At 43.4% G+C, this 25,741-nt stretch overlaps 1 protein-coding gene across 1 annotated transcript in view; it reads left to right on the forward strand.

The window, feature by feature from the left end:
• Positions 1-21,438: 21,438 nt before the first annotated feature.
• Positions 21,439-25,741, forward strand: part of PNPT1 (polyribonucleotide nucleotidyltransferase 1) — a 56,792-nt gene continuing 52,489 nt past the window's right edge. The window contains exon 1 of the mRNA XM_019021552.4: positions 21,439-21,796. Coding sequence (XP_018877097.2) covers positions 21,636-21,796 — 161 coding nt within the window. The 5' untranslated portion in view covers positions 21,439-21,635. The remainder of the gene's footprint in view (positions 21,797-25,741) is intronic.

The raw sequence follows: 25,741 nt of genomic DNA on the forward strand, positions 1-25,741 counted from the left end.
CAGAAATTATTTTTCCTTTTCTGAGTCTTTTTTTATTTTATTCCTCTGAGTTCTATTTCTGTTTCCTCTGTGTCATTTATTACTTTCAACCTTGTATTACAGGACAAGGTGGTTAACAAGTACCTCAGACTTGGCATGACCAAAAACTGACATCATGGCCGGGTGCGGTGGCTCACGCCTGTAATCCCAGCACTTTGGGAGGCCAAGGCAGGTGGATCACCTGAGGTCAGAAGTTTGAGACCAGCCTGGCCAACATGATGAAATCCTGTCTCTACTAAAAATACAAAAATTAGCCAGGCGTGGTGGCGGATGCCTGTAATCCCAGCTACTTGGGAGGCTGAGGCAGGAGAATCGCTTGAACCCGAGAGGCGGAGCTGGCAGTGAGCCGAAATCATGCCACTGCACTCCAGCCTGGGCAACAAGAGCAAAACTGTCTAAAAAAAAAAGAAAAAAAAATGACATCATCTTCTCTCACACTCTAAATCTCTCAGAAACCTGGGAGTCATCCTGGAGTCCCCCCCTCCCCTCAGCCTTTACTGTAATCATAAACCAAATTCTGGATGCCCTGAACATCTCTAACATTCACACCCATTCTGCCCTCTTGCAATGCCCTAGTTCTTGTCATCCTCATCACTCACGGAACTACAGCAACTAGTCTCTTTCTTGTCTTCTGATCTTACCCCCTCAAGTTCACCCTCCACACTACCACAGGAGACATCTTTTGGAAATTCAGACCTTTACATCTCTCTCCTACTTAAACCCACCTATAGTTAGTTCTCCACTGCCTACAGAGTGCAGTCCCGGATCCACAGCACAGAATCACCCATCCTCTAGTTTTGCATCTTACCACTTTCCATCTACAGTTTACAGTACAGTAATAGCAAACTGATTCCAGTTCCCTAAACACACTCTGCTGTTTTACAATTCTCCACCTCTGTTCTGCCTGGGCTGATCTTCCCTTCAAGACCCCTCTTCCAGAACTGCCCCCATTGCATTGCGCCAAGAGTGCTAGTCACACAGGATACAATGAGTCGGGCCAGGAGTGGCCTCTGGCATCCTCAGCTCCACTTCTGTACCTGGTGATGTCATTCTGGTTGAGTTCAAAATTCATCTTTCTCAGGAAGCTTTCCTGGAATTCTTCAGCAAGCAGAAGTCTGTGCACAGGGCTTCTATCATAGCACCTTGCCATGTTTTTTTGTTTGTTTTGAGACAGTCTAGCCCTGTCGCCCAGGCTGGAGTGCAATGGCGTGATCTTGGCTCACTACAACCTCTGCCTCCTGGCTCAAGTGAGTCTCCTGCCTCAGCCTCCAAGTAGCTGGGATTATAGGCACCCACCCCCACGCCCAGCTAATTTTTGTATTTTTAATAGAGATGGGGTTTCACCATGTTGGCCAGGCTGGTCTCAAACTCCTGACCTCAAGTAATCTGCCCACCTCCGCCTCCCAAAGTGCTGGGATTGTAGGCATGAGCCACCATGCCGGGCCGCCATGGTTTCTTTTGAAGCTACCTGGCTGTGTGTTTGTTTCTTTCATTACCAGAGTTAAGGGCAAAGTCCATGACTTACTAATCTTTATAGCTCCAACTCCTAGCCCAGTGTCTCATACATTCAATAAATGTTGTTAAACTGAAATGTTGTGTTCATGCCATCTCACTTTCAGGACTGATTTGCTAGAGAGGAATTCTGACTTATAGTACATATCTTTACATCATCTATAGTCATCATACACAAAGCTGGCTAAATATCAGAATCTCCTGAAGAGTTTTTTTGTTTTGTTTTATTTTAAATATAGCTTCCTGGGCCAGGCACGGTGGTTCACACCTGAAATCCCAGCACTGTGGAAGGTCGAGGCAGGCAGATCATTTGAGGTCAGGAGTTCGAGACCAAAGTGACTGACATGGTGAAACCCTGTCTCTACTAAAAATACAAAAAAATTAGCCAGGTGTGGTGGCACACACCTGTAGTCCCAGCTACTCAGGAGGCTGAGGCAGGAGAATCACTTCAACCTGGGAGGCAGAAGTTGCAGTGAGCTGAGATCATGCCATTGCACTCCAGCCTGAGTGACAGAACAAGACTGTCAAAAAACAAAACAAAACAAAACAAACAAACAAACAAAATATATATATATGGGAATTGAGTGTATTACAAAGATGCCATTTCATATCATGGGGGAATGGATAGCAACCATTTCTCCAATAGTGCTAATTTTCATAATTTCCCTAGGCCATAATGTGATCAGTACTTTAATAATTTGATCGTGATAGAGAACTGATGCTGACTACATGTATAAAAGCATAGGACACAAAGCCACTTTGCTGGAAAGAGTGGCTACTCTATGGTATTTATTCACCTGGGCAATGCGTTTGCTCTTATGTTTACCTTTGATGTTTACGAGGTATGCTGCAAGTAAAATTGCCAGGTCAAGGCCAAAGATTAAAGAAAAGAATAAGTGGAGGGAGTGGAATGTAATGAAAGTGAAGAAGTTTATTTTGTCAGTTTTAATATAATTTATTATTTTTAGCATCCAATAACTAAATATATTTATATTCAAAATTCCTTTATTATTGAAATCCCTGCAGCAAAAATAACTTTGATACTGCCTCTCTAAAAATTCTCTAACTCCTAATTTCCTTAATCTCCGGAAACAATGGTTTTGATAATATACTTTTCGTAGTGATAAGCATCTTAGGAATGATACTATTGGCTTACAACAGAATAAGTTATATTTAATAAATAGTATTGCCTGACCTTATGGAACTTACAGATGAAGGGAAGAAGAAACCATTAAACAACATCAACATGACCAAACCTGAACTCACCTTTTTTCTCCCAAATCCAGACTTCTTCACATCCGTTTAAGAGAAGCATACCATGTCTTACTTGACTCTGGCCACTACATATTTCTCCAGCCTCATCTCTTGCCACTTTTTCCCTCAAACATTCCTTTCCAGGCCACGCGCCGTGGCTCACGCCTGTAATCCCAGCACTTTGGGAAGATGAGGCAGGTGGATTACCTGAGGTCAGGAGTTTGAGAACAGCCTGGCCAACATGGTGAAACCCCATCTCTACTAAAAATACAAAAATTAGCCAGGCGTGGTGGCAGGTGCCTGTAATCCCAGCTACTCTGGAGGCTGAGGCACAAGAATCACTCAAACCCAGGAGGCTGAGGTGGCAGTGAGATCACGCCACTGCACTCCAGCCTAGGTGACAGAGCAAGATTCCGTCTCAAAACAACAACAACCACAAAAATTCCTTTCCAGATACGATAAAATCACTTCACTTTTCTCACTTCCTGGTTTTTATATATACGTTGCCTCTGCTTTAATCACTCTTTTCTACCCCTTTATCACTTGCCTACTTAGCAAGCAGCTCTTCACCTACTCTAGGAAGCTTGACCTGACACCCTCCTCACTAGTTTGTGTTGGCCTCTTATCTCTCTGCTCCCTATGGCACCCTGCACTATGCCCATCATAGCTGCTACTACACTGAATTGTATTTATCTGTTTACTTCTCTCCTTCACCACCAGACTATAAACTCGCTGATGGTAAGGATTGTGCCTATTATGTTTACTCCTATACCTCTAGACTTAAAAAAAAAAAAAAAAGTATATAGGGCAGAGTCCATGAGAAACCAAGAACAAGCTTCCAGTTGTCATCTCTCAGAGGACTCTCAGAGACAGCACTTAATTCCCCCAGTTAAACAATTCGTGATAGCAAGCACAAAGTATTGCCAGCCAGGGAACCCCACAAAGCCTTTGTTCAGAGGTTTTTATTGGGGTCAGTCACATAGGTGTGGGATACCTGCATGACCAACTCTACTTACTCTATCTCCAGCCTCCATCCAGAGGTCAAACTGATACAGTGTGGCCCAGGGCCTCAGTCACACAAAAACAGGCATTTATCATAAATCACATTGTTAGCATAAACTATCCACGTAAACCAAAGTCTCAGGTACACAAAGACAGTCTTATCAGAAAGGATATTTCAAGGGCTCAGAGGTTACCTCCCAGGAACCATTCAAGGACCCTTCCTGAAGACCTTTGGAATGTGCAGAATTTGAGGAACCCAGGCCTACTGAGTTAACCCTTTACTTATTACAGAAACTCAGTAGACTCGGGTAGGCTAAAGCAGGCCTCCCAACGGAAACATCAGCTGAGCCGCATACAAACGTAGAAGCAGCATGAGCAAAATCACTGAGGCACAAGTGAACATGGCTCTTTGGGGGACTGAAAACTCATTCAGCTCAAGTCTCCTCTATTACAGATCCTCAAGTTTTAAGTCCCTATGACCACCCCTCTCCAGCCTGCATTTATCTTCCCTCCAGGCTGTCTTTTCAAAATACTGGAAAAATGCTCCTCACATCATTCCATATTCTTCTTAATCTACTTTTTATGGCATGCAGAACTTTATGCCCCTTGTCTCACAAAGCATTTCTTTCAAAATATGGTCTGTATGTATTTTGAAACTCAAAAAGTATTTATTATTTTCTTTCTTCTTTTTAACAATCTCTCCTAGGGGCACTTAAAGTACCCTAGTTACTTCCTAGGTTGGGGACAATGGTAGGATAGCATAAAATATTAGGAGAGAGGAATAAGTTTATATCTCAAAATATAGTCTCATTATACTCATATGTCTCCTTGCAAATTTCTCAAGAGAAAACAGAGTCTCGCCGGGCGCGGCAGCTCACACCTATAATCCCAGCAATTCGGGAGGCCGAGGCGGGTGGATCACCTGATGTCAGGAGTTTTAGACCAGCCTGGTCAACATGGTGAAACCCCCTCTCTACCAAAAATGCAAAAAAATTAGCCGGGTGTGGTGGTGGGCATCTGTAATCCCAGCTACTTGGGAGGCTGAGGCAGGAGAATCGCTTGAACCTGAGAGATAGAGGTTGCAGTGAGCAGAGACCACACCACTGCACTCCAGCCCGGGCAACAAGAACAAAACTCTGCAAAAAAAAAAAAAAAAAAGAAAGAAAGGAAGAAAGAAAGAGAGAGAAAGAAAGAAAACAACGTCTTATATATCACTTGAATTCCCAGTTGCACATTGCTCATGAATTTATATTAGGCCAAGTCTGCATGGCCATGCTCTACAATTAAATAAAATGATAAATGTGAACAGTGCTGCAATGAACATACATGTGCATGTATCTTTGTAACAGAATGATTTATATTCCTTTGGGTATATGCCCAGCAATGGTATTGCTGAGTCAAATGGTATTTCTGGTTCTAGATCTTGAGACATGGAATCAACCCAAATGCCCATCAATAATCGACTAGATAAAGAAAATGTGGTACATATACACCATGGAATACAATGCAGTTACAAAAAGGAACGAGATCATGTCCTTTGCAGGGACATGGATGGAGCTGGAAGCCATTATCTTCAGCAAACTAACGCAGGAACAGAAAACCAAACACTGTATGTTCTCACTTATAAGTGGGAGCTGAACAATGAGAACACATGGACAAAGGAGGGAAACAACACACACTGGGGCCTGTCAGGGTGTGGGGTGGGGGAAGGCAGAGCATTAGGAAAAATAGCTAATGCATGCTGGGCTTAATAACTAGGTGATGGATTGATAGGCACAGCAAGCCACCATGGCACACGTTCACCTGTGTAACAAACCTGCACATCCTGCACAGGTACCCCAGAATTTAAAATTAAAGTTAAAATTAATTTTTAAATGATAAATGTGAAAACAACATACTGCCTACATTCAACATATTCAATAAATCATTATTGAAACCAAACCCCAAAATTTTAAGCATCATTTCCAAATTTACCTCTTCATCAAAAGGGATAACTATTTCAGTGTGTATAGACCTCAAGTCTTTTTTTTTTTTTGAGACGGAGTCTCGCTCTGTCACCCAGGCTGGAGTGCAGTGGTGTGATCTCGCCTCACGGCAACATCTGCCTCCCGGGTTCAAGCAATTCTCCTGTCTCAGCCTCCCCGGTAGCTGGGATTACAGGCGCCGGCCACCACGCCTGGCTAATTTTTGTATTTTTAGTAGAGACAGGGTTTCACCTTGTTGGTTAGGCTGGTCTAAAACTCCTGACCTCAGGCGATCCACCCTCCTCGCCCTCCCAAAGTGCTGGGATTACAGGCATGAGCCACCACACCCGGCTAGAGCTCAAGTCTTGAGTGAAGTATACTTTCTTAACATTCAGAGTATTTTAAAAATTTAATTAGGCGGTCATTAGGCTGAAACAACTCTGGCACCTTGGGTCCCCTACTAGTAAACCAAAACCTAACTCATTGTCAACAGTAAAATGAAACTTAAGCTTAATCAATCAGAAACCACCAATTAACCTCTAACTAGGAACTTTCCACTTTAACCAATCAAATATTTTCTTTGTCTTGCTTCCACAAACACCTTATAAAAGTTTTCCTATCAAACCTCCTTGATGGAGTCCTGGACTGCTTAAGGTCTGGTGCTGCCCAATTCATGAATCTCTGCCTGCACAAATAAATTCTTCCAAATTTTAATGTGCCTAAGTTTATCTTTCAACAAAAGCAACCAAATTTTACAAAAGTTAAAAACTAAAACTAAAATTTTCCACAAGAAAATATTGGGGCAAGGGAGGTAAATTAAACTGGGCTATGTAGCTAGAGCCAAAACCAAATTAAACAAGGTCTAATGAGAACCAGGCAGAAGCCTAAGAGAAATCTCGTACACCCTTTTCACCCTGGCATTGCTTTGCTTAGAGTCCATCAGAGTCTGTATTGAAAGGGATACAATGTGAACACATTTACTAAAGAAATCGCTGTGCTTTCTCACGTAATGATATAGGCTCCATGCATGGTTAGTGATATTGAGAATGATGCATATGAGAACCAGGAAAAAAAGAGATAAGCGTTGCTAAAAAGAAAGAGAAACTGCAAATGTGAGTGGATTTCTGTGAACTCAATAATTTTTGAAAGCTATATGAGAGACTGAAAAGGACAATAAAATATTAAAGTTGACCAGGCACGGTGGCTCACATCTGTAATCTCAGCACTTTGGGAGGCTGAGGCATGCAGATGACCTGAGGTCAAGAGTTGGAGACCAGCCTGGCCAACATGGTGAAACTTCATCTCTACTAAAAATACAAAAAAAATTAGTTGGGAGGGTGGCGCGTGCCTGCAGTCCCAGCTACCCGGAGAGGCTAAGGCAGGGGAATTGCTTGAACCCTGGAGGTAGAGGTTGTAGTGAGCGAAGATTGCACCACTGCACTCCAGCCTGAGCAACAGAGGGAGACTCCATCTCCAAAAAAAAAAAAAATTAAAGTTGATATTACTGCTCAACTTCAAATCCATCTCTCTCATAAGATTGATTCACAAGAATAAGCAGAGGCTTTATTTATTTATTTATTTATTTTTGAGATGGAGGCTCACTCTGTCACCCAGCTGGAGTGCATTGGGGTCACTGCAATCTACGCCCCACAGGTTCAAGCGATTCTCCTGCCTCAGCCTCCCAAGTAGCTGGGATTACAGGCACCTGCCACCAGGCCCAGCTAATTTTTGTATTTTTAGTGGAGGCGGGGGTTTCACCATCTTGGCCAGGCTGGTCTTGAACTCCTGACCTCGTGATCCACCCATGTCAGCCTCCCAAAGTGAGGGGATTATAGGCGTGAGCCACCTGGCCTGGCCCTCGAGGTTTTATTTTAAATGTAAACATTTCAAAGACTACAGCATGACCTTGAACATCATCTCTTTAAAACAAAACAAGCTGTCAAGCTAAAAGCTTGTGATTTTAATGAGGGTTAACGATGATAATGTAAAGGTTCTTTGCATATAATAGTCCATTTATTACAACAGCTCATGCTTGTCTGCTGAGCCACCTGTTTCATATCCAAGACACAGTAAGCATATTTCAGTAGAAAGTCTTAAGTTACTCTAAGACATTCTAAATTTGGCTCAATGTTATCATCTTACACAATGAGCCAAAACTCAAATGTATGGATTGCTTCTCTCCCGATCAGACTTATGCCAACTGTCAAAGGAAACCAGAGAAAATTGGGTGAAGGATGGTTTCCACATTATCCCTGAGCTAACATTAAAGATAGCCTATTCCAGCTGGGCGCGGTGGCTCACGCCTGTAATCCCAGCACTTTGGGGGGCCGAGGCGGGCGGATCACGAGGTCAGGAGATCGAGACCATCCTGGCTAACACGGTGAAACCCCGTCTCCACTGAAAATACAAAAAATTAGCCGGGCGAGGTGGCGGGCGCCTGTAGTGCCAGCTACTCGGGAGGCTGAGGCAGGAGAATGGCGTGAACCCAGGGGGGCGGAGCCTGCAGTGAGCCGAGATCGCGCCGCTGCACTCCAGCCTGGGCGACAGCGAGACTCCGTCTCAAAAAAAATAAAAAATAAAAAACAAAAGATAGCCTATTCCAAAATCAGGTCAAAGACGTAGTTATTCTGTTAACAAAACACAGAAACACAGAACAATTTTAAGGAGCAAGAGAAAATGTTAATATGTTCTGAAATTCCCACTAGCATAATTGAGCAAAACAATTCCAAAATTCCCCAAATTTTAATTCACATTAATTACAAATGACAAACACAATTAATATAAACTGTAATGGTCTAAACTAATTTGACTAAGCATGCAATGCACTGTTGGCAAGGTCAGGCTTTTATGCTCAATTACTGCTCATTCATCCTGATTTTAAAGAAACTGTTTTGTTTTGTGAGAAGGAACAATGACCCCACTATCCTAAGAACAATTAACCAATGTGAAAAGTTAGACAACAATCCAGTGGTATGGGGTGTGGAGGGGGGCACTGCATTTAGTTAAAATCTAAGAACACACAAGTAAACACCAAAGACTACTTGTTAATTGATTCTGTTTATCACAAACCAGTAAAACTTTCTCTGTAGCAGTTTGTGACTGAGTTGCATGTACGAAAGCATCAGGAGTGTGGTCAGCACAAGAAAAATCTATTCCCTAGGAATAATGACAATGATGGGTGGTGGCAGAAGTAGCAAATAACCAAAATGCTCGTTGGCGGCGGCATGACACAGAGCAACACTCATGACACTGAGGGTCTAGACATTGAACCTTGCTGTTTTAAGATCTGGAAAAATTAGGGGTGATCCTTTTTGGAGGCAGACCCTTTCTGATTCTCTTGTGTTGGAATGAAGGAAAAGTTCAGTATACCAAGAGACAAAAACAGGCTGAAAGAGGTTTTTACTATGCCTTATTGTCAATTAAAAACAAAAAAACTGCAGCAGCAAGTATCATCCAGGCATATCTAACCTGCTGCTACCTTCTGCCTTAAAGTGGGAGTTTTTAGTTATCCAATTGGCCCAGAACCCCAGAACTGTGCAGTTTGTTCGTTCTTAGGGAAGATACAGAAGAGATATCTGCTACCTGCACCAGCAGAGCTGGGTGACCATTCCAAAGGAGGGAAATGTTCTAACCTCTGTTACTGCTTTCCTCAGAGCAGAAACTGTGGGCCAGCGGTGCTATCTAGTCACAGCTTTCTTACTGAGCCCATGACAATGAGGAATAGGTGTGTTTGTTTCTTAAAAAATATATATTAAAAAGTAAAACACAAAAATTAAGTAAGAAAGCATAATTTTTAGATAAATGCTTACTTTTCACAGACAATGAAAAGAGCAGTAGCAGATACATTTTCCGTATCTTCCCTAGGGACAAACAAACTGAGCAGTTCTGGGGCTCTGGACCAATTGGATAACTAAATGTGTGAATGTACTCTTCCTTGATTTTCCCAAGTACACAGTCTGTATTCTGGATAGTGCAGCAGTGTCCATTACATATATAATCCCTATAAAAACTCTGTGCAATTGACATTGTTATGACATTCACACTCACCAGTATGTGAAACTTTTTTAACTGCAAATGTCAGAAGCCCAGTAAAAATTAACTGGGCAAAAAAAAAAAAAAAAAAATCCAATAATTCACATTTCTGCAAACAAACCAAATGTCCATCAACTGATAAGTGGATAAAGAAAACATGGTATATCCATCCAATGAAATATTATTCAGCCACAAAAAGGAAGAATGTAGTGATATATACTATAACACGAATGAACCTTGAAAACAACCACCACCTTTTTATCCTCATTGCTGTAATTCAACATTTGATCCATTGGTCCCACCATTTCTCACTATTCATCACTTTCTCTTGGCTTCACGTCCGCAGCGCCTTGTCTAGCCTAGATTTCATGGTCCCCTCCTTATAATCACTCTTCTGCAAACGTCCATAACTCCTTTGCCCCTCTCTCCCTCAGTCATCCTTGCCTAGTGTAATAGTCAGCTTGGGCTGCCATAACAAAATACCATAAACCGGGTGACTTAAACAACAGAAATGTATTTTCTCACAGTTCTGGAAACTAGCAGTCCCAGATCAAGGTCTGGCAGAGTCTGTCCTTGGAAGAGGCTCTCTTCCTGGCTTGTAGATGGCTGCCTTTTCACAGTCCTCACGTGATGAGGAGAGAGGGAAAGCCCAAAAGCTCTCCGGTGTCTCTTATAAGGAAACTAATCCTATCAGAGCTCCTCCCTCAAGATTTCATTAAACTTAATTACTGCCTTACTTCAAACGCAGCAACATTGGGGGTTAGAGCTTCAACATACAAATTTTTTCTGTTGTTGTTGTTTTTAGACAAAGTTTCGCTCTGTCACCCAGGCTGGAGTACAGTCACTCAATCTTGGCTCACTGCAAACTCCACCTCCTGGCCTCAGCCTCCTGAGTAGCTGGGATTACAGGCATACGCCACCTCAGCCAGCTAACTTTTTTGTATTTTTAATAGAGACAGGGTTTCGCCATGTTGGCCAGGCTGGTCTCAAACTCCTGGCCTCAAGTGATCCTCCTGCCTCAGCCTCCCAAAGTGCTGGGATTACAGGCGTGAGCCACCGTGCTGGCTGAGCTTCAGCATATGAATTTGAAGGGTGGAGAGACACAATTAGTTCATAGCACCTAGAAAACCCCAACCCCAGATGAATCCTACTATTCGCTTTTTCCATGCCTGCACCAAACAGGTACAATTTGCTAGAAAAAAAAGTCACCCAACTGAATAGACTGGTTTCTCTTGAAATTCATGATCACAAACTTCAAAGGCCATGTAGCAAGGCACCACTGTCCAGCAATCCCACTGTGTTTCTTGAATAGACTTACTCTTCCATCCCCCAAAATCACTTCCTCCCTTAACTTCACATACCTTCTTTCCCCCCTTACTCTCAGCTGCTCCCCTTGCCTCAAAATTCACTAGAGACTGAAGCCAAATAAATTTTTCCCATCCTCCCTTAAGCAAATCTTCTAATTCACCTGCATCTGGCTGGGCACAGTGGCTCATGCCTGTAATCCCACTACTTTGGGAGGCAGGTGGATCACCTAAGGTCGGGAGTTTGAGAACAGCCTGGCCAACATGGCGAAACCCCATCTTTACTAAAAATACAAAAAAAAAAAAAATTAGCTGGGTGTGGTGGCACACACCTGTAATCCCAACTACTAGAGAGACTGAGGCAGGAGACTAGCTTGAATCCAGGAGGTGGAGGTTGCAGTGAGCCGAGATCATGTTCACTGCACTCCAGCCTGGGCAACAGAATGACACTCTGTCAAAAAAAAAGAAAGGAAGGAAGGAAGAAAGAAAGGAAAGAAGGGAGGGAGAGAGGGAAGGAAACTAATTCACCTGCATCCGTTCTCAGCCTTACACTCTCTGCCATCCCAATGAAAGAAATTTTCCTCCTCCTCTGTGTATAACCGGATGTTGAATGAGCGCTTTTCCCGTGGTTTCAGAATTTGAGTTAAGGCTCTAAAACTGAAAACAATGAGTAATAATTGCCCCAACACTCTATAAAATCTAAGATAGCAGAATTAGTCCATAATGATTAACTCCTATCACTCATTCCAGCCAAAAAGCAGAATAGTAGAAATTTGGAACACAGATTGATGAGAGGCATTGAGGTACAGAGTTGCCAGCCCAGTTAGAAATGATGTGACATTTTTCTCCCCTCTCTGTGGAGGAAGTCAGAGTCCCTCTTCCCTATCTTACCCTCCAAACTAAGCAATGGGAGCCCAAGAGAACCACAGTAGAGAATGAGGAAAAGATTGGCATCTCCCTCTCCAACTAGACATTTATTAAGCTGTACAATAGTCCTGTGCTATCATGAGTTAGAAGCCAAGCCCAGGCCCAGGAAGAGAGTTATCAGGAAGTCTTGCCATATGTGCCCTAGAGCTAGACTACGCCTTAATAGAGTTTAAATCCATTTTTTGATGTTTGATTCCTGATCATTTTTAACGCTCACCACTTTCTCTTCCCCTTGTGGCCCACATCTGGGCAAGCTGATAAGAAAGCTCAGGTGCTCCCTCCTTTGGCACTCACGGGAGAGTCTAACCACAGAAGCCTCTGCCTACCCACACACAGGGACCGTCACCCCACCCCACCCAATTACCAGAAGAAAAACTCCAAGCCAATCTCCTTTTCCTACTCTCTCAAGTCACCTTTAGACCAGCTTGTGAAGCCTGTCCTGCTCTCCCCAAAAAGCCTCATTATGAAAGAAATACACCTGGCCGGGCGCAGTGGCTCACGCCTGTAATCCTAGCACTTTGGGAGGCCGAGGCAGGCAGATTGCTTGAGCTCAGGAGTTCAAGACCATCCTGGGCTACATGGTGAAACCCCGTCTCTAATAAAATACAAAGAATTAGCCAGGCGTGGTGGCATGCGCCTGTAGTCCCAGCTACTCGGGAGGCTGAGGCAGAAGAATTGCTTGAACCCAAGAGGCAAGGTTGCAGTGAGCTGAGATAATGCCACTGCACTCCAGCCTGGGTGACAGAGCCAGACTCCGTCTCAAAAAAAAAAAAAAAGAATACACCTTTTCACACCCTTTTGATGTGTGTGTATGACATCATCAGTCTTGACATCGAATTAGAATGTTGGGTGAGGGTCTATCCTGCTATTGCAAAGTGGCCATACCAGGAACATTTAAGAATATGGACACTAGTGCCTACTTCCCACAGAGAATTTGGAAGATAGAGGCTACCTGAAGCCACCAGAAATGGCAGAGCAAGAATAGAGATCAATAGTTCAAACAAGCTATAATTTTACCTATTTGGGGGGCAAGGATGTATGAGTTTGTGTTCCAAAAGAACCCAAGAAATCCATTTTGAAGGTACTTCACCTAAGAGAGCTAACAGCCAAGACAAGAGGATCTCAGCATTAAGAAGCTGTGCAATAGGGCCGGGCGCAGTGGCTCCTGCCTGTAATCCCAGCACTTTGGGAGGCCAAGGTGGGTGGATCACGTAAGGTCAAGAGTTCCAAGACCAGCCTGACCAACATGGAGAAACCCCATCTCTACTAAAAATACAAAATTAGCCAGGAGTGGTGGCATGCACCTGTAATCCCAGCTACTGGGAAGGCTGAGGCAGGAGAATCGCTTGAACCCAGGAGGCAGAGGTTACTGTGAGCCAAGATCACACCACTGCACTCCAGCCTGGGCAACAAGAGCAAAACTCCATCTCAAAAAAAAAAAAAAAAAAAAAGCTGTACAAGCACAGTAGACTACCAGGAGCAGAGGCTGGGAGAGTCACAAAAGATCACCCAGAGAGTACTCACACTGGGAAACGGCATTAGTTTGGCAGTCCTAGCAGAGGTCACCCATGTAACCCATACCTATAACCCATATCATGGCCAGATTTTAGATGTCTGTAGTAATGGTAGAAATGGAAAACATCCAGTGTTGGTCACAGAATTCCAACGGCTCCAGAAATTGAATTATTTCATTCCTTCCTCTATTCTATTATCCTATGTCCCAATCCTGGAAGAGCCATAAGAATTATGGAGGCAGGAGGAAGCAAAAAACAAAAAAACAAAAAAAACACTTGGGAATGAACAAATTAGACTCTTTCTTCACCTCCCTGAGTAGTAGAGAGGAGAGAGAGGCCCGTGCTTCTGCTTAAGCTTTGAGAGGCCTGTGGCTTCTGCTTAAGCTGTAGAAATCTGGAAAGAGCACCCCACTCTTAGAGCAACAAAAACAATCACAACAGTAACAACAACAAAGCCAGAGCGTCGGAAAATTCACAACTCTTCTTGAGCGCATCAGAGAGCTGAAGAGACAGAACAACCTACTAACCGGAAATCTTAGGAAAGACGGGCACCTGCAAAGAGAGCTGGGGCATGAGCTCTTGCCACCTGGAGCAGTCACCACCAAACACTGGCAAGAAGAAGAATTCAACCAAATACTTTAATTGCTAAAACCTGAGTATGGGCTATTACTGTGCACTGAATTGTGTCCCTCCACAATTCATATTTTGAAGCCCTAATTCCCAATATGATAATGTTTGGAGATGGAGCCTTTGGGAGGTAATTAGGTTTAGATGAAGGTGTGAGGGTATCTTCATACAGGGATTAATACCCTTATAAGAAGAGACCAGGGAACTTGCTCACGTTTTCTCTCTCTCCCTTCCTTCCCCTTCCTTCCTTCCTCCCTCCTTCCCTCTCTCTCCTTCTCCTTCCCTGCTCTCTTTCCCCCTCCCTCTCTGCCTCTCTCTCTCCCCTATAACCCTACTCTCTCTTTCCTTGTAAGGACACAGAGAGAAAGTGACCAACTACAAGCCAGAAGAGGACCCCTATCAGGAACTGGATTGACCAGCCCCTTGATCTTAGACTTCCCAGCCTCCAGAAGTATAAGAAATACATTTCTGGGCCAGGCACGGTGGCTCACGCCTGTAATCCCAGCACTTTGGAAGTCTGAGGTGTGCGGATCACAAGGTCAGGAGTTCGAGACCACCCTGACCAACATGGTAAAACCCCATCTCTACTAAAATATAAAAATTAGCCCAGTGTGGTGACGTGCACCTGTAATCCCAGCTTACTCAGGAGGCTGAGGCAGGAGAACCGCTTGAACCCAGGAGGCAGAGGTTGCAGTGAGCCGAGATCACTCCACTGCACCCCAGCCTGGGCAACAGAGCAAGACTCTGTCTCAAAAAGAGAAAGAAAGAAATACATTTCTGTTGTTTAAGCCAAACAGTCTATAGCCTTCTGGCTCAAGCTGACTAAGACAGCTGCCCAGAGAATATAGAATCCCTGGGGACCATAGACACAAGAGGAATTTGCAATCACTCAAAAGCTTGTCTCCATGGACCTCACTGGACCTTACAAAAAAGACTCAGGTAAGAGCAAGAATCCTGAGAGTGTCCCTCATGGTGTAGGCCTGGGGAAGGGGGACACAGTCACTGTGGGAAAGGCAGAACCCTCACTGGATGCTTCTTTGCCGTCTCTCCAAAGGAATAGAAGCCTTAGGTGCTGTGGGAAGGCAACAAACACCATTAGCCTAAGACATTGTGAAAAGCAGCCAGGCACAGTGGAGCATGCCTGTAGTGCCAGCTACTCCAGAGGCTGAGGTGGGAGCACCCCTTGAGCCCAGGAATTTGAATCCAGCCTGGGCAACATAGTGAGACCCCCCTCCCCCAAAAGAAAGAGAGAGAGAAAGAAGGAAGAAAGGGAAGGTGGGAGGGTGGCAGAGAAGAGGGAAAAGAAAGGAGAAAGGTGAGGGAAGGGGAGGGGAGAGAGGGGAGGGGAGGGGGAGGGGATGGGAGGGGGAAGGCTGAAGGGAAGGGGAGGGGAGGGGGAGGGGAGTGGGGAGGGGAGAGGGAGGGGAGTGGGGAAGGGGAGGGGGAGGGGAGGGGAGTGGGGAGGGGGAGGGGAGGGGAGTGGGGAGGGGGAGGGGAGTGAGGAGGGGAGGGGAGTGGGGAGGGGAGGGGAAAAAAAGAAAAAGAAAAAGCTGTGGAAACTGATTGCAGCTCAGGGAAGAAACAGAACAAGACTCTCTACCCTGGGGAAGGGACAGAAGGAATGCTGGGCTCAGAATGACATCTGGGATGGGGGTATGAACACAGAGAATGCCACCAGCACCCAAGACCCTGAGACATAGTGCCTGCCTGATACTGAGGGTTAATCAGAACACCAGACAGCACAAGCCCCTGACTTCCCACCTCCAGGCTAACAAGCTGCTAGTGACAACTAACAATGACTTCCTGCTAGGAGAGAGTATGGAGAGGCATCTCCGAGGTGTCTCTGAGGTGGCAAGGGAAGCAGGAAACAGATTGCATACTCAAGTGAATTCTGAAGAGAATTTTAGGAAAGTACTAGTTACAGAGTGGCAGGCAGATTCCAGGACTAAGAAGAGTGCTGCAGCACTGAGGCATTAGCACCCATGGGGAAGTGTTAATGCCGGAGCAGCAAGGAGGAGAAGCAGTAGAATTGGAGTGAGAGCTGGAAGCGGGCAAGCAGGGCCTGCCCAGTAGGAGCCACAGTGGCAGAGAAATACAGCCACTGCCTCGCCATAATGAATTATGGCTTCCTAATTTTTAGTGTGTCTCTCCTCTTGTATCTCCTGCTGGTACTTCCCATTGGCTGATCCAACCAATAGCCAGAGGGCCAGGGAGTTGGGGTGTTGCAATCCATAATGATCAGTTCCCTGGGGCACAGAGCAAAGCCAAGGAAGGTAGAGAACGGATGGACGGGAGCAAATGGAAAATACTAGCATAATACATTCTCACGCTCCTCCTGCATCAACACAACACTGGCTCCAACTTCATAGCCATGCAGCCTCTCCCTCCTCAGGGTTCAGACCAGGCCCTCTTCTCTCTTCTCTCTACTTACTCTCTCTCTAATCTCTACTCCCACAGTGATTACTTTTATATTTACATTAGCCTAGTCCTCTCCTCTGTGTCCTGCACTCAGATCCAAATATCTGCTGACAGCTACGCTCTGGTGTCTCAGACATTGCATTTCTGACCCATCTGAGCCTATTAATGGTCTTAATTCTTCTCTCTCTGTATCCAATTCATCAGCAAGTCTGATCCATTCCACCTCTAAAATATATTACAAATCTGCCCATCCTTTCTTCTTGTCACCCCTGCCACCACATCAGTCCATGCCACCACATTAGTCCAAATCACAACATTTCTCTCTTGTCCTCCTCTGATCCATTCTAGACCTGGCAGCCAGAGGGGACCATCTTAAAATGTACACTAGATCCTGCTACTTCCCTGTTTAAACTTTCCGCTGTTTTCCCAAACCCCGTGCTATGCTCTGCCTTCCTCTTCTACTTCGTACCCACCTGCTTACTACTCTCCTGCTTACTACTGTCTAGTGACACTGGCTTTTCCACATCCTCAGAAAAGCTAAATTCTCTCCTGACTCAGGGCACCCCTCCTGCTACAAGTCACTGCTCCCACCTGGCCCCCATGTTTCAGAAGGTGTCTTCTTCTCGTCCTTCGGATTGGCTAAAATATCTCCTCAGGAATGCATTCCCTGGCCACTGTTTTTGAAGTTTGTTCTCTCTCCATCCCATTGTTCTCTTTTTACCTAGTTCATTTCCTTCTTAGTATTAACCACATTACAATTTATCTGTTTATGTTTGATTGTGTTTTTGTCAGTCTCTCGTTAGAATGCAAGCTCCATAAACCACATTCTAATTTATCTGTTTATATGTTTGACTGGGTTTTTGTCAGTCTCTCGCTAGAATGCAAGGTCCATAAAGCAAGGATTATGCCCTATGGCTCTCTTGACATCTCTATGGTCTCAAGCCTAGCACAGACCCTGGCATAAAGTAAGTATTCAACAAATATTAGAGCACCTTATCATGCTTTCCATGTGCCAGGGACTATCCTTAGTTTCATAAAAATAAGACTGCGTTAAGTCTGCATAACAACCCTGGGAGGTAGGTATTTACTATCATTCCCATTTACAAAAGAGGAAACTGAGGCATAGAAAGGGTAAGTATCTTATCAAGAGTCACATGTTTAGGAGGCGAAAGAGGTAAGATGCAAACCCAGGCAATCTGATGCCAGAGCCAGCACTTTTAACCACTATGCAATACCTATTCCCACATTCACTTGCACAGATGAATTAATAACTACATAAATACATTAATAAAGTGGAAGGGCAGACATAGATTGTATCCTTAAGTCTGCTAGGGAAGTAAAGAGGATAGTACTGAAGACTGAGTTTGTTTGATTGATGCATGTGAGGAGTGTGTGCCAAGCACAGAGAATCATACCTGCAAGGCCACAGACGCAGGAGAAGTATTGCAAGGGAACAAGCAGTTCAGTTTACTTGGAGTATAAAGTGAAAAGAGGAAGGGAAGGAAATAGGGTAGTAAGAAAAAGTTGATGAGGCTAATAGGAAAGGAAAAGCTTATAGTCTATACAAAGCAGTTTAAATTTTATCCTTAAAGATTTAGGAAGCCACTGAAAAAATTCAATCAGGATGGAGACACAATTCTATTTGTGATTGAGAAAGAAGATCCTTCTGGTAGTGGTGTAGCGCAGACTTTCTTAAAGTTGAGTAGGCTACATTCTTTCAAGAGAAGAATTTTTTCCTGAACACTTCAGGGTCTGCTGATACTTTTAATTATAATGTTACTATATAACAAAATATAACTTCCATATTGTTACAGCTTTTAGTCATAAAAGCAATATAAATGTATACCCTGTCTAAACTAAACTACAAACTAAATTAAAATATAGTTAAAGGGCCGGGCTCTGTGGCTCACGCCTGTAATCCCAGCATTTTGTGAGGCCACGGCAGGCAGATCACCTGAGGTTGGGAGTTGGAGATCAGCCTGGCCAACATGGTGAAACCCCGTCTCTATTAAAAGTACAAAAATTAGCTGGGTGCGGTGGCGCACGTCTGTAGTCCCAGCTACTTGGGAGGCTGAGGTAGGAGAATTGCTTGAACCCAGGAGGTGGAGGTTGCAGTGAGCCAAGATTGTGCCACTGCACTCCAGCTTGGGCAACAGAGCAAGACTCCATCTCAAAAAAAAAAAAGTAGTTAAGCATAATTTAATGCAATGGTGTTTTACTTAACGTAGTTGCTTATTCAGAACATGCAGTGGTATTAACTGTTTTGATGCAGGTTCATCAGAGTTTGAAGAAAAGGGAAAAGGAGATCTGAGAAGTTGCTGGTGGATTTAAGTTGGATCATTTTTAATGTCCTTCAGCAGTCATAGGTAAATAAATCCCTTTTAAATTATATTTTGGCTGTTGAACTACACTTGACAGAACCCTACTTCCAGAATAACATCTCAGAATGAACCTCATGGATTATAGCTTCAGTAGTAACAACTACAAGAATTTAAACTTTTTATATTTTTCTTTCTACGCTAATCTAAAAATGCTTAATATAAACATATAAACGTATTCTGTATCATCTATATCTTCATAACAAAGCTCTGCTACAAGATTTTAGTGCCTACATTTGCTTTTGAGTTTACTATCCAATTACTACTATTTGAATTATATCAGATTTGTGTGAGGAAATGGGGGTGGGGGATTCTTAATAGGTAAATGCTGCTTTCCATCACTTCTGGCTGGATGAAAGCTAACCGATTCAAGGAGTTCAAGGAGTTCTGAAGAAGAGAAAAATGTTCAGAATACCTGGAAACTGGAGGAAGAATTAAGAAAAGCCTGGATAAGGCTGGGCGCGGTGGCTCATGCCTGTAATCCCAGCACTTTGGGAGGCCGTGGCGGGTGGATTGCCTGAGGTCAGGAGTTCAAGACCAACCTGGCCAACATGATGAAACCCCATCTCTACTAAAAATCCAAAAAATTAGCCAGGCATGGTGGCAGGCACCTGTAATCCCAGCTATTTGGGAGGGCTGAGGAAGGGGAATCACTTGAACCCCGGAGGCGGAGGTTGCAGTGAGCTGAGATCACGCCACTGCACTCTAGCCTGGGCAACAAGAGCAAAACTCTGTCTTGAAAAAAACGAAAAGGCTGGATGACTCCAAGTCTATGCTCTAAACTATTAGGCAATACTGCCTAAATGAAAATGATTACATAGTACTTAAGTATATTACCAAAAAGATGATTTTGTATTCTTACTCTATAAATCAAAAGTCATGTTCAATTGTGGCAAGTAGGTTTTCTGAGACATTTATCTTCATGAGAGATTTCAATAGATTGATTGGTCTTGAAAACTCTGTGTGCAACTCAAGGTAAAGTAAAAGGGAGGAGACGTAAAAACTGCTTTAACACTAAAAATCTGTAAACAAAGTTAATGGTAATCCCTCTATTGGAATGGAAATCCCAAATCAGTAATAATAGCTCATGAAAGCAAGGTGTCAGAAAACTGCTTTGCCAGCAAATCATTTGTCTGTTTAGAGCTCATCATTCTTTTTTCTTTTTTAAATCATCACGGATCAACATTTTTAATTCTTTTTTTTTTTTTTTTTTTTTTTTTTTTTAGATGGAGTCTTGGTCTGGAGTGCAGTGGCGCGATCTCGGCTCACTGCAACCTCCGCCTCCTGGATTCAAGCGATTCTTATGCCTCAGCCTCCGGAGTAGCTGGGATTACAGGCACGCGCCACCACACCCAGCTAATTTTTGTATTTTTAGTAAAGACGCGGTTTCAGCATGTTGGCCAGGATGCCCTGGGTCTCCTGACCTCGTGATCCACCCGCCTCTGCCTCCCAGCGTGCTGGGATTACAGGCATGAGCCACTGCGCCCGGACTTTTTTTTTTTTTTTTTGAGACCGAGTTTCACTCTTGTTGCAATGACGCGATCTCGGCTCACTGCAACCTCCGCCTCCCGGGTTCAAGCGATTCCCCTGCCTCAGCCTCCCGAGTAGCTGGGATTACAGGCATAAACCACCATGCCCGGCTAATTTTGTATTTTTAGTAGAGACGGGGTTTCTCCATTTTGGTCAGGCTGGTCTCGAACTCAGGTGATCCGCCCGCCTCGGCCTCCCAAAGTGCTGGGATTACAGGCTTGAGCCACCGCGTCCAGCCAACGTTTTTAATTCTTAAAACTGTGTTTGAATGAGTGTTGGGTTTTTGTTGTTTGGTTTTCTTTGGGGTAAGGAGGTTATCACCTTACACAAAAAATATACATCATAATATGAAAATGCCCATTGGTTCATTCAAGGAAAAACATAAAGAATTTCTAACAGAATGGATTAATGGGGTGGAAGAAATTTATCCACTCTCTAAAAATTTTTCAAATCCCAAAAACTTTTTTTTTTCATTTTACAAAATATTTACTTCAAACAGTAGCTGGCATTTTCCATTTAAGAGTTCGACCAAAAGGGACAGAAATATAAATTGCTAATTATTAGCAATGGAAATGAAAATGAATCAGAAGTGACAATAAAGATTTTAAAATTACAAGTCGATGAAAAACGAATTTACTGTAAATTGGTTAACACAAATCGCTGTAGTAACATATCTGCTATGTGAAATTTTTAAAATAAAAACCAGGGCGGAGAAGGGGAGAAGGAGATCTCTTTCCAAGGCCCTCCACCCAAATTCTAATTCTTAGTTCACAGAGCCAAATAATAATAATGTGTTGTTCTATGACTTCTAGTATTAAAAGTAAATATAAATTTACTCTGCATATTAAACATTTACATTATTCTAGGACTTCTCCTTTAAATTACGATAGTATACACACAAAAACCTTATTTATCTAATTGCCTTTCGTTGGCCCATAAAGACAAAGATCGTTTGCAACATAATCGCGTTCTGATAGGTTTGACCCTCTCTAGTCTTCGTAGAAGGTGGCCAAGGTTTCCGTTACCCCGGCGTCCCTCGGGCACCGCGGAAACGAAACTCCATCAGGCTCCGCCCCACGGTCTGCGGAGTGAGCCAATCAGGGCACAGCCTGCGTTGACCGCGTGCCGGGTGTCATGGCGGCCTGCAGGTACTGCTGCTCGTGCCTCCGGCTCCGGCCCCTGAGCGATGGTCCTTTCCTTCTGCCAGGGCGGGATCGGGCACTCACCCAGTTGCAGGTGCGAGCACTATGGAGTAGCGCAGGGTCTCGAGCTGTGGCCGTGGACTTAGGCAACAGGTAAGGAGTGACATGCGTTCACTGTATTGTCATAAGGTGTCTTGTCCAGCCAGCTTGAGCGTATTCATCTCCCAGGGTAGAAACCCAGTAGCCCAGGTCTATTTAATCTCTCCTTACCCTAAACCTAAATTCCGAATTTCCCTTTCCGGGTTTGGAATGTGTCTCCTCGGACCCTCCTTCCCGCGCTATGTCGTTCCCTCTGTTGGTGTGTGCCGGGCTTCTTTGCTCCATCCGACTCTGTCCGTCCACCTGACTTCCGATCTCTTTACTTTCCGGGACCACTGGGCTCTTAAGTGGGAAACATTCCACCTAGGGATAATGAGTTGACGTGGGTGAGACGAGGCCCCCCGGGATGCTGGCCCGGACCCAGGAAGCTGGGGCTCTGATGCCCCTCGAGCTGGGACACAGACCTCAGCAGAGGCTCCGGGTGGCTAGTGCACCACGGGTCCCCCACGTCCCACTCCTCGGGCTCCTTCAACCTCCTCTTCACCAGGAGCCTACCTTGTATAAGTTGAACACCAGGTCCAGTTCACAGACATTGTGGAAATATTCGTTTAAGACCTGGGAGAGGAAGGCAGAGATGGTAAGAGATGGGCAGGGAGAGAGCCACACACGCACAGAGATGGGAACAAGGTCATCAGAAAGAGACAGCAAAAAAAAGAGACCAAGAGGGAGGCAGGGGAGAGAGAGAGACAGTGACAGGGAGAGAGGCAAGGAGACACACAGAGAGAAACAAAAGCAAAGATCGATGCAAAGAGATGGCAAAAGGTCAGGCGCTCACACCTGTAATCCCAGCACTTTGGGAGGCTAAGACGGAAGGATGACTTGAAGTTAGGAGTACAAGATATCATGTCATCCAATCTAATTGATTGCCTAAAGTGTGACCACTATGACCCTGGGTTAGGAGGAAAAGGAAAAGTCAGTTTTTTGAACGCCATTTATATGATCCTTGCAATGTTTTTAAACCTGTCGTAAAGGTAGTATTACCCTCATTTTATTGTTAAGACTACAGAGGCTCAAAAAAGGTTAGATAACTTTCTAAGAGTCTATAAAAAAGTTAGTATTATGGGACTAGGTGGTTTTTGAATTTCTGTTTCTTGCTTACAAAGCCCATACTTTTTTTTAGGGGACCGTTTTTTTTAAAAAAAAGTATGCTTTAATCGTTCTTAGAATAAATGGAATTGCTAATGCAAACTTCATATATCTAAATTTTTTACGTGTACTTTGAAAAAATTTGGACCCCAGTTCATACAAAAAGCAAAAAAATCATTTTGAATCCAGGTCTTGCACTCTAACTTTGATAAGTAATTGACATTGAACAGGTTAATTCACCATTTTCTTGTGCAAAGTGTGGAGACTGGATTCCATCAAGGGTCTGCAAACTTTTCTATAAAGGACCAGATAACATATATATTAGGCTTTTTGGGGTACACACTGTGTGTATGTGTTTACAAACCCTTTAGAAATATTTTAAAAAACAGCCGAGCACGGTGGCTAACACCTATAATCCGAGTACTTTGGGAGGCTGAGGTGAGTGGATCTCCTGAGGTCAGGACTTCGAGACCAGCCTGGCTAACATGGTGAAACCCCGTCTTTACTAAAAATACAAAATTAGCTGGGCGTGGTGGCAAGCACCTGTAATTCCATTTACCTGGGAGGCTGAGGCAGGAGAATCGGTTGAACCCAGGAGGCAGAGGTTGCTTTGGCAGAGATCGTGCCATTGCACTCCAGCCTGGGTGACAAGAGTGAAACTCTTGTCTCAAAAAAAAAAAAAAAAGTATATATATATATATATAAACATTTTTAATTGAAGAGTAATACAGAAATAGGCCACGAGCTGTAGTTTGGTTGCCCCTAGACTAGGTTATCTCTAAGGCTCATTCCACTCCCAGCATTCATTAATTCTGATTTTTGAGGGAAGAGGACATCTCTTCCATTCTTCAAGGACTACACATGCTTCAAAGAAATGCCCAGAACATTTCATTCAACAGACACATACTGTGAGATAGGCACTAGATACTGAAAACAAGATGCAGCTGCTGCCCTCCATATTTTCCATAAATAATCTACTTTGACTCTTTCATTTATTAATCAAACTGTTCCTCTTTTGTAGGTAGTTCTTTTTAAACTCGTGTCACGTATTGAAATAACTAGACTCATAAAATATTATACCTGCTGGATAAATTCTTTCATTTTTGTCTTGTTTGCCATTGGCAACATTTATTGAGTGACTACTATGTACCAGGCACATTATATTTGTTATCATATATATTCTTTACTGCATTCTGGAAGATTATATAATTATTGTAGGTGTTTTTCAGATAGTATATTTAATGCTCACAGTAACCTTGGAGGCAGGTGTTTAATTTTCATTTCAGCAAGCTTTTATTGAGCATCTACTATGTATCAAATCACTGAGAATATTCAACAGAATATGCCACAGTGGGCAAAATGCTAAGGCAGTAGCCCCATTAGTAGAGTAGAACTGTAGCTTTCACAGTTTTTCTTCCCTGTGTTTTGGGCCCACTTCTGTCTGGTTAAAGATCCTCCACTCCCCTTCACAGAGATCACTTAGGTATTCAGAATTTACATTGGTAGACAGAATGCCAGTTCCTGGTAAGTTTTGAGAAGTACTGGTGGCATGTTACTCAGGGTTAAACAAAATTTCAAGATGTCAAATTTACATTTGCCTCATGAAACCATTACTTAATACTGATTTCAGCTATAGGTTGTTGCAGGTCTGTGATACTACACAGTGTGACTGGTTTTGAGTATCTCATTCCTTCCATCTACTCAACATATTAATCCAGCATCAGCCTCCTCTCTGTACCTCATTCCCATCAGTCACAGGAGACCCATTTTATTGTAGGCTTTCATCATTATAACATCTGTGTTGAATAAATAGAAACCCAACTAGAATTTCTCAAATATTCCCTGATTTAAAAAAAAAAAACTAATATTTCAGAGTCAAGAATTTGATACTATAAAGTCATTGTATTTATTAACATATATTAAATGTACATACTTTGTTCTGACTTTCAAACTTAACAAAATGAGTCTAACTGAATAGATAAATATGCTTTTCATTAACTCAGGCTTCTGGCAAAGGTATTTAACAGGTGAAAATATTAAGGGTTGTTCCTTCATCTCTTTGGTATGTGAAAGACAGAATAATCTTACTTGGGGTAGGGCATTGGGCCTGTCTACATGCTTGTGTTTGGTTTGTGCATTTTCAGCACCAGACTATGATAGAATGTTGCCGAAGCTGAGTTCATGTGACAGAACATCTTCCTCTGTATCTTCAGGGGTCACTGACTTGGTTTCATCTCAAAACACCTTTTGATGAATCTTGAGCTCTTTGACAAGTTTTGCTGGTCTGTTTCAAGACCTCAGTAACCTCTTTTTGCATTCTCTGCTGAAACTGGGGAATAAGGCTAATAGTGCTGCCTATTTCATGTATATAAGACACCTTTATTAAGATATAATTCACATACTATACAGTTCATTTAAAGTGTACAACTCGTCTGGGAGCAGTGGCTTATGTTTGTAATCCTAGCACTTTGAGAGGCCAAGGCAGGAGGATTGCTTGAGTCCAGGAGTTTGAGACCAGCCTGGGTAACATAGTGAGACCTCATCTCTACAAAAAATTTAAAAATTAGCCCAGCATGGTGGTGCACACCTGTATTTCGAGCTACTCGGGAGGCTGAGATGGGAGGATCACTTGAGCCTGGGAGGTCAAGGGTGAGATGAGCTGAGATGGCACCACTGCACTCCAGCCTGGGCAACAGAGCAAGACCCTATCTCAAAATAAGTAAATACAGATAAATAAAGTGTACAGTTCAGTGGATATTAGTATATTCAAAGTTTTGCAGCCATTACCACCATCAATTGTAGAACACTTCTATCACCCTAAAAAGAAATTCATTAGTAGTAGTCACTTAGCGT

This window comes from Gorilla gorilla, chromosome 12 (genome assembly GCF_029281585.2).
Source record: "Gorilla gorilla gorilla isolate KB3781 chromosome 12, NHGRI_mGorGor1-v2.1_pri, whole genome shotgun sequence".
In the NCBI taxonomy this organism is placed as follows: Eukaryota; Metazoa; Chordata; class Mammalia; order Primates; family Hominidae; genus Gorilla; species Gorilla gorilla.